Source organism: Lottia gigantea, assembly GCF_000327385.1.
Source record: "Lottia gigantea unplaced genomic scaffold LOTGIsca_27, whole genome shotgun sequence".
Taxonomy (NCBI): domain Eukaryota; kingdom Metazoa; phylum Mollusca; class Gastropoda; family Lottiidae; genus Lottia; species Lottia gigantea.
The window spans coordinates 2,118,263-2,128,695 of NW_008708846.1; the positions used below are offsets into that span (position 1 = coordinate 2,118,263).

At 37.0% G+C, this 10,433-nt stretch overlaps 1 protein-coding gene across 1 annotated transcript; it reads right to left on the reverse strand.

Moving 5' to 3' along the window:
- Positions 1-3,287: 3,287 nt before the first annotated feature.
- On the reverse strand, positions 3,288-6,837 carry LOTGIDRAFT_161084 (hypothetical protein; the record flags this gene model as incomplete). Its single annotated transcript, XM_009056325.1, has 2 exons — positions 3,288-3,343; positions 5,949-6,837. The coding sequence occupies 2 exons, from the start codon at positions 6,835-6,837 to the stop codon at positions 3,288-3,290; spliced, it is 945 nt and encodes a 314-aa protein (XP_009054573.1).
- Positions 6,838-10,433: the final 3,596 nt, after the last annotated feature.

Below are 10,433 nucleotides of genomic sequence, written 5' to 3' on the forward strand. Positions count from 1 at the left end.
GTATCAAAATTCAGCTGTGAAATAAAATGCTGATAGCGCAAATTAGGTAAGCTGTTGGTCAAATTGGATAATTCTGTGCTATATAATTCTTAACAAATTTATACCGATGATGGAAGGCTAACCTTGTTATATTATTATGCAATGTCTATTTAGAACGTTATGTGTTATCATGTCTAATAATGACTCAATTTCCATAAAACTTGCATAAGCGTAATAAACCTCAGTGGTACCTTGGATCGTATACTTTCAACGTTTACATCAACCATGTGCTAAGAGCACTACACCAATCACAGATATTTATTTCGATAACTTACAAATACAGTCTGAAAGTGAGAGAACAAATTACATAATGTTGTGTTTATATCCCTTGTGACTGAACTGTCTGTCTATCATCGTGCCATTACCAACAAATACGATTGGATAGATATTCAGTGTAGTCAAATTTATGCGATATATCAACACCGGACTTCCAATTGCTTAGAGACTAATAGATATAGGCTCTAAGATACAAATCCTAATACGACAATGTTTGCATCTATATTTGCAGAGATTAGGTCTAGCATGAAGTATTCAGTGGCTAATTAGTGGGTGGTCGCTCTCTGCATGATATATAATCTCTGAGATCCTCTGGGAGTCAATTTAATGCCCGTTAATGAAGGATTTAAAGATTTTCAGTCTGTAGTTGATGATATTTCTATGGGTATCTGCTCGTGGTAGGGCTGCAACGATTCCTAAAGTGGCGATCCGATACACTAAACGATACTCGTTTAACGATACGATTTATTGCGATAATAAATCGCGATTCTTTGATTAAAAGGGAAAGAAAATGAAAACTGATAATTAATAACATTTTAACACAGTTTAAATTATTTTGGCACGCTTAGAAGTACAAAATTCACTTTTTATCATTTGTTACACACAAGGACTAACAAATTTCTTCAAAATAATAAATAAAAAACCAAACCATTGGCAAATATCTTAATTGGGAATTGTTGTCGTAATAAACGGGAAAACCAAATGACTTCCGAACTTAAGATTTATACTTAGCCTCATCGTTTTCAATTTCGATTTTTTTTTCACTGGCCTTTTCACCCATATTGATCTTTGACATAATTTTAGCCTGACTTTAATTGAAGACGTTGTCGGTAGAGATGATTCAGAGCTAATAATTCATAAAATATTTCAGTGATCAAATGTTTCGACAATAAGGTATTCCATGATATTCTGCTATTTCCGGATGGCATTCGAAACCGCGATCTTGAGAACCAGAAAAAAAAAGATTAAAAAAAGATTTTAAACCGAAAAAGCAAAGAAATCGAGTCCCCCTGCGTTAAAAATCATTCGAAAGCTTGAAATCGAACATTAGTATAGCTTTTCCCGTTTTTATTAACAGAAAAGCGGAATGAATAGATCTTAATTAGCTATGCTATGTCGGAACAATACCCAACGACATTATAAAGTTAAACAATATTAATTGAATGCATTAATTCCAATTCTATTATTTCGAAATTAGGATTTCCATCCGTCAATATTTACAATTATAATATGTTAAATTAGACATGACGTAGATGGATTACTGTGAAAATATCATTTGTATGTGTACTTAATACTCGACATGCTTCATTGTAAAACCTCAATTGTTTTCCCGACGAACTTTATGGCGTTGCTAAAAGTACACTTAAATCCGCTTTTTATAAATTCCAACTTCATTGTTATTGATTAAAAAAGTTACACGTTTTCACAGATCTGTCGATTGGGGTGGTGTAAAACACTTTGCTGCTAATGCTATCGTTTGATCGGAAGCGGAATGAATTAGCATCTATGAGAGTTCCCCACTCCTCCTCGATTTGATGCCTTTTGTGATCATGCTTCTTATTTCCGATAAACTGTATCCTCTATCCGGTCAATCTCCTTTAGTCCTAGTCCTATTTTAGCGAATTCATCTTCAAGTTCGTTTCACTGTGTGCCGACATGAGACAGAATCCATGCCAACTCGATTGATTTGCCTTGGCTATGTACAAGTGAGCACGCTTGCCTGATTTCATTCACTAGCTCCGCTTGGGAATTAGAGGAATCATTTAGTATCGATGTCAGGCTACTTAGCGAGTCGCTTAATACTACATAATTTGAATGATCTGTGGATTGTTCCACCGCATTCATGATTGCAAGCATCTCTGACGTTTACACTGAGCAGTTATTGACCAATCGTGCTCGAGGGATGTAGACCCGTTGTACCATCATCCGGGTCATGAGAACCATTAGTATAAATACTTTAACCTCCCAAAACCCCTATCATACCAACCTTAACATCTCATTTAAGGAGAATCTTTGGAAAATGCAGGAGGCTTTATAGGTAACCTAACCAGAACATATTTCCGAACGGAATCCCGAACTGACTGTCTGAAGCTTATTGTCTTTTGGCATGCCTATACCTTGTGATCTCGAGGTAAGTTAGAGATGATTCTCCAAGGTACTTGATTTTTACCACTATCTTAGGGTTAGCTCCTCTCTATGAATATTGACTTCGCCAACATCTTGGATTAGAGACTCTGTTTTTATACCGATGCCCGTTCGGGTGGCTAGTCGGATGGCTTTGTGCTGAATGCCATTTAACTTATAAAGGAGCATTGGTCTAGCGGCCATTAATGCCTGTGAACCGTAGGTAAAGATGGGCCAGATCAGCGCATGATACATCATCATAAGGGTCACAACATCGTCAGATATATTCCTCATTAAGTTCAGCACAATTTGGCATCTGTTTATGATGTTTTTAAATAATGTGAGGTTCCCATGAGAGTTTTCTATCGAAGGTTACACCAAGTAGCTTGGATTCACTAACGAATGGAATACGTTTGCCTCCAATACTTGTCGCATGTCGGTCACCTCGGGATCTTTACAGACCATCATTCCGATCGTTTGGGCTTTGGATATTCTGATCCCCAGTCATTCGCCCACTTTGCAAAGAGATCCAAACATGTTTGGATTCGCATTTGAAGGTTGGTACTATTATAACGTACCATTTCCCCTAAGAGTAAACATCGCGATCGTATCTTTCTGTTCCGTGATTTCTTATATTAATTACTAAGTTCTTTTTGATGATCGATGTTGTATCTGTATCTGTTTAATACATATCATTTAATCCTCTAACTAATCTCATTAAGCAGTACTTACCAAATGATTAATCAAGAGTTGATAATAATGTGTCCGGTTGTCATTATTTAGATTTCGGGGAAGGGAGGGTTTGATTCTCCCAAATGTACAGGCCTAGGGTGGAGCAGACACTTTATTTAGAAATTAGGATTAAGGGTCTTGATATTGGGTTTTCTTCTGTTCTTATTCTGATCTGAAATTAGAAAAAAATAACTCGCCCGATGGGCGAGAAGTATAGTATCTGTCATTTACCGATTGTTTTTAGTTTACTATGAACAATATTATCATTTAAGTTCTTATTTTTTGAATATGCAACTATCATTTTCTGCTTATAGACATGGGGGAATCTCTTGAAGGCTCTTATAGTGGGCATGAACTATCTTGCTTGCTCGATTGCTGGTTGTATTAAACGGGACAACAAAGGGTGCTATGCCTACATTATGATGAATATTTAGTCCTATAGGTCTTGCTGTATTCAATGTCTCAATCCAATGGGCCTCCCTAGATTGACGGAATTTGGTAGTTTCATCTTCGGGCAAGTCAATTTCTATACGCTCAATTGGGATTAGGGTGAGATCGTCTATTGAATGGTCGTCGAGGTTGAAATGATTAGAAACAGGCTTGTCTTCTGACCTATGAGCATTAAAGCGAGTTCGTAAATTATTCTTAGTTTCTCCTACATATTGTTTGGGGCATTTCTTGCATGAAATTAAATATATTACATTCGAATGTTCACATGTTAGATGTTCCTGGATCGGGTACCTTTTATTCGTAGAGTTGCTTACAAAATAATGATTTCTGATATAAAGGGACATGTTTTGCATCTACTGGACAAACATGGAGCACTTCTTAAACCTGGAGGTACTTCGGCATAAAGTCTCTTTTAAGCTGCTATCTGTGCTAAGGTGGAATTTTTTATGTTTCGTAAAAATCGTTTAGAGTACCCACACTCTTTCAGTTTTGAGAAAACAATCGTACAGGCTTGGTTGAAATCAGAAGATCTTGTACAAATTCGATGAAATCGTAAAACTTGTGACTTATTATACCAGAAAAGGTATGTTTTGGGTGAAAGGAGCTCTTGTGCAAGAGTTGATGAGTATCAGTTTCTTTGAAATACACTTTAATATCCAGTTTATTTGTTTCTGCTATGGAATCTCCCTTAAAGACTGTGGTATCGAGAAAGTCTATGCTTTTGTCACTCACGTTTGCGGTTAGTTTGATAGAAGGATGGTGGTTGTTGAGAATTTCAAAGAATTCCCAAAACTGTTCGATAGAATAAGTCCAAACCATAAAAATGTCATCCAAAAAGCGTCCGTAAAAAGTGGGTCAAATGGACAGAGGGGCAACACCTCACGTTCCCACTCTGCCATGAAAAGGTTTGCGTACGAAGGGGCGAATCGTTTGCCCATTGCTGTCCCTGAAGTTTGTAAATATGTTTTACCATTAAATGTGAAATCGTTTCGACTAAGACAAATCTCTAAAAGCTGTAGAATTGCATCGTCGGGTCTGTTTGGATGTTGGTTTCTATTAAAAGCTTTACGAACTGCCGTTAAACCAGTAGTGTTATCGATATTGGTATACATAGAAGAAACGTCGATAGAAATTAAAATAGCATTAGAGGGAACTCGAAGATTTTTTATTTTATTGACAAAATCGGTTGTGCCTTTAAGGTAGGCGCGATGTTGGCATGCTAGAGGTAGTAAGAAATGATCAATGTATTCTGACACTGCACTACCACAGTCAGATATAATCGGGCGGCCTTTAGGGATTTTATTCGAGATAAACCACTCCTTGGTTGGATTCTTATGGATTTTAGGCAAAGTGTACAAATGTCTCTCTCGACAATCAGGTTTGGCAGACAGATAGACATATTGTTTCTGTTTGAGATAACTAGTTTTGACTAAATCGGCAAGAACATTATTAATCATGTTAGCAGTTTCTTTGAAAATTGGTTTCGGTAAAATGGCATAATGTTTAGGATTATTCAGTTGATTCTCTGCTTCTGAAACGTAATCCTCCCTATTCAGAATGACACAACATGAACCTTTGTCACTCTTTTTAATAACAATGCTATCGTCTTTCTTAAGTAAGTTTAACGCTTCACGTTCCATTCGTGTGAGATTAGGCTTTTCGTGTGTTATGGAAAGGCTCACTGTTTGACTATTCATACTCGCAAATGCTTTCAATATTTCAGGATGGATGGCGGCCTGAGGGGGTGTCCACGTGGATTTAGGAATAAACATTGTTCTAGCACCACGTGGGGGTGGTTTCGAAAAAAATATGTGCAGCTAAGATTTCGTTGAAATCGTTCAATGGATGGTCGGAGATAATTCAAGTTAGCTATCTTTGGTGTGGGAATAAACTTAAGTCCACGGTCTAAGATTGAATGCTGAAGGGGTGTGAGAATTTTGCGGCTCAAGTTAACTACAGTTTGGCCTAGCTGTGGCCTCTCAGTATTTTTATCCCCAGTAATTAGTTTAAAGACTTACTCGATGCTTGAAGCTGGTGTATCAAAAACAAATAGATGCTGTTTGCTGTTTCTGGAGACCAATGAAGATTATCAACTGTTTCGAATTCTTCTTCGTAGGGTGGTGAGATTGTTGCGCTGTTGATACTGGTCTCCATCATCATGTTGTTGAGAGTGCTGAGGTTCTGTTGTGCTTTCGTCGAGATTTTATTTGAAATGGGTATGCATGTGAAGAGGATCTTGGAGTTTGGGAAGGTTTTGTTGGCTGTGGCGATTAATTTCTGGGCTTGGTTAAAGGAGGTCTTTGGTATCTGATCACGGTTGTTGAGACCTACATGAAGAATAATGGTAGTAGGTTTGGGATCATGGTCGTATGATTCCAGGATTGACTGTATGTGATGGATTTGGGCACCGGGGTAAGAATGTATTTCGGTGTCTGAACTGGTTTTGGTAATTCGATTCAGGTTAGATGATCCAATTATTAAGGTAGATTTCTTTAGAGCAGGTAGTTTCCATAATGATTTGTCCTTGGTTTGGTGATAATACGGTTTGGTAGCGGATATAATGGTCGTCGACGGTGTGATTGGTACTGGCTTGGTAGTTGTTAGAATTGTAGCATTGGGAACGGACTGGGATCTGGTTCGAGGGGGGGAAGGTCTGGATACACGTCTCGACTTGGATGGAGACTGAGGGGTGGTTTGCTGGTCCAAAAACGCACAGAAGGAAGAAAGGTTGGCGGATCCTGGATCACGTGGTGAAGATTCAGATGGTGTGGAAGGGGAAGACGAGTTTGAAAGTGAAAAGAGAAGGGGTGTGCCCTCTCTACGAGAGCGTTTACCTATGTCTTCTGGACTAGGAGTAGGTGAACTTCGGGCTCGTTTAGGGGTTTGGTTCGGCAGCATGGTGGCTCTAGATGGTGCAGGTGTAGTGTCCATTTCAGTTGGTAGAGATATGGTTACTCTGGTTTTTGTTTCGTTGATTGTTTGGTAGAATTTGGAGATTACAGCTTGAGTGGGACGTTTCCCATAGGAGCGGCGGGCCCAGGACAGGGCATGAGAAACGATGCGGTCGACGTCAGGTGATGATAAAGACTTGGTACGAATGGTGGTCAGCTTCTCTTGAAGTGTGGTTTGGTAATGGTCGATCAGGACCTGCGTAACCTTACAGAGCCATGTCCGATTGAGGGATCTAATATTCGCGTCGACAGCTGATGTTTTCATTGCTGGACGGATAAAACTATCCAACTCAGAGACTTTGCGTTTGAAGGTAAACGCTGGTTGGCCTTGCTGTTGAAGGGTAAGGATTGCCAAATGATGGAGGCACTGCAAAACTTGGAAGAACACCTTCACAAAGGGTTCTTCCTCCTTATGAGTGGGGACTGGTTGGCGTCGGTGGGCTGGTAGTCGTTTCAGTGGTTGGTCAGGTCGATGGTTACCTCTTGATTGGTAGGCTGTGTTGTAGGTAGGTCGGCGATGGGGTGGGATATAGCTGGATGGGTTGGTTGGTGGTCGGCGATTGGTAGGTGGTAGAGGTCGATGGTAGACAGGGCCGTTGTAGGGTACGTGATATTGGTTTGGTTGACGATTAGTGTTTCTATTTCAGGCTTCTTGCCAGTGGTTGTTGTAGTTGGGGAGCATAATGAAAATAACTTGGGGTTAGAAGGGAATGTACAGCGGATGTAACAGGAAGAAACTGTATATGCTAGCGTGAAAATGTTGGGATCAAATTATGCAAATAAATCAAACTGGGTTTGGGGATATATAAAGCAAGATGAAAAATGCAAAAAAATATATATTTAGGTGATAAATAACGCTAACAATGATGTGAAAATTATAACAAGTAAAACAAAAACTTACGCAATTGACACGAACCGGTTTTCGAAATATTATCCTTTTTCAAGTGTCGAGGAATGGTTATGAAATGGGATTGAATTTGCGATTTATATAGTAGTCAGTTAATACAGGTTTTTGATTTTCTAAAAATTATTGAGTGAATCATGTCATATCTTTGATCAGTTGAGGATTAGGATTATTTTTGATTTCTTAATTAGTTGAGTCATATCTTTGATCAATTGAGGATTATAGAAATATTGGATTAGATTTTGATTATATCTGAGTAATAATTCAGGAGGTACAGTCCATGTTGCAACGGATTCCAACTTACACATTATCCTTATTTATTTACGTAAAGTACGACGTAGACCACATACCATTTTTTGTTTCGTGAAGGTGGTTATGTGATTTAAAATAACGACCGAGCATCTGTCTTTCAAACAAACCCAATTAATAACTTTCATTTGTGCTACTGTACAGTTGTATAAAATATTTGCTTCGAGTCGTACATTTTATATTGGTAAAGTAGCGGGCGTGTATAATAGTGTATATGTTGTTATGTTATTCAGGAGGCTGGCCAAACACGTCGGTTACTACCACTGACTTCTTCTTGTCAATCAATACCCGCTTAATATGCTCGTTGATCTCACGTGGCGCATCGTCAAGTGTATTGGATAGAAAATTAATCTCAAAATGTGAAAGCAGAAAGCTTGAGAGTTTGTATGTTTTATGTTACGTATCAATAATTATATAAATGCTGTTACTTATGAATACCAGAATGTGACATAGATATAGGGCCAGGTACACGGAGAGTTATTTGATATTTGTAAAAAAAAGTTTGTGTGATGAAGTAATGAAGTGCTTTACAAGTGTTATTGAAGGACATTCAAAAATTTCAAGGGTACGTATAAATTCGTTTAAAATAAATTTATTTTTGGAATTTAGTTTGAATTTGAAAATACAATCTTCATAAAGAAAAGCTTTGGGTACCCTTGTGTACGTTCTGCAATTGTTCAATTCCCTTAACTCGTTAATTAATGAACTATTTTAATTGATTTTGAATGTAGTGTAGATGATAACATAACTTAAGAAACAACAGTTAAAAACCTTGAATGTACGTTGTACAATCAATTGTAATTGCAGACTGTGGTATCACAAACAGTAGTATCTAAATAGTCGATAGTGCGGGCATTTGGACTATTTCTATAATTTGTGTTGTGTTTATGAAGAACAAATAATAGTAAGCATTTCAAAGCATAGAAGACGTTTTAGGGTTCACAGAAAAGGTTATTTGATGTTCAATATTGAAGTCAAGGTGGCCTTTTATTATTGTGTGGTAGATATCACGATCATGTGTTAAAATACTTCATTCAGTAAATCAATTCTTACAATTGAAAATATTTTTAACCGAAACATTAGTATTTTCTACATGTGTAAAACTATTATGTTCAGTGAATCAGTACTGGTAAATGTTTCGTAAAATTAACTAGAAAATAAATTGTTTAATGAAAAAATAAATAACCCTATATACATATCATCAATCTTAACTGTAGCTGACTTCAAGGTTCATACAAACAAGACAATATACAACGAATGAATGAATGTGGGATCTAACAACAGAAATGCTCCATAGTTAGATTTCGGGGAAGGGAGAGTTTGATTCTCCCAAATGTACAGGCCGAGAGTGAAACAAATACTTTGTTGAGAAATTGGGATTTAAATTTAGCTTACTCAAAAGTATATTCTCGATAATCATATTTATCCAAGTTGATACTAATGAATAACACGTAACGAAAGCTTATTTGATGATACAAATCGTGGTTTTATGGACTGGTAATTTGGAAAAGTTGTTTTTAATATACAAAAGACTGTCTCCTTAAACTGCAAATTATCACTACTTGGTACAATAAGTGTATATTTCATTATAAGTATATACCTATGAATTAGTATTCATAACCTACCTATAAAAGGGGGTCATTGGTAGATAAAAATTTGCCACAATTTACCTTCTTATCGGTGTACAGGTTAACAGTGAAAATATATGACCCATGAAATGTGTTCATCTCTCAGTCATCATTAAAGGAAAGGTACAACTCATAGGATTTGTGACCCACTTGACTTTCCTCATGTGTATATGTGCTTACCGTTTCAAACAGTTTAGAAATCGATAGGGAAATTCTACGATATACTATTATCTTTAAGACTTGTGTTCGTTTCTTTAAGTTTTAAGATGCTAACCACCGGTTAGAAACTTAGGTATCAAATTTTGACAATCCGAGTCGTTTCAATAATTTGGAGATAAACGGCTGTCGACTAAAATTATATCCGCTCAGACTTAATCTTAGGATTAATAACTCAAATTTCACTCCATATAGGCATCAGTGAAAAAAGTAGTTGACTAACCCATGGAGACTTTTATATTTTGTTTTTTACAGTTTCAAGTGACAGTTCATCGACGACGAGTGGATTTTTAACACGCATTTTGAATTGCCGAGGCATTAAGTGGAAAATTTCTATTTAACCAAGAATTGTAATCTTGTATTACCCCCTTCAAGGTGTAAATTCATAATTGAGTCATAACCACCTGTCAGCTGAAGTGCCGAGATGTATTTCATTCGACTTTAAGACTTTAATGGCAAATAATGTTGTAAAGAATATGTTCTATTGGAATTTCTGGATGTCATAAAGAAGATAGAATCAGAAGTTTTTATTTACCATAAAATTAGATAGAGTAACCACAACTACTGTGATGTGTATCTTGTTTTTATAACTTAGGAATTAATGTATTCCAAATCGTGTCATACAAAATAACAAGATATAACAAAATGTGTGTAATATTACCCTTGTAAGCAAGTGGACGTCGAAACTTTGATATTATGAGGAGCTATAATGTCAACTGTCCGGGTGACGAGTGTAATATCACTTCGTTGTTTACCAACGGAACTACCGACCAATTACCAATTCTAATCTTAGGACAATCTTCA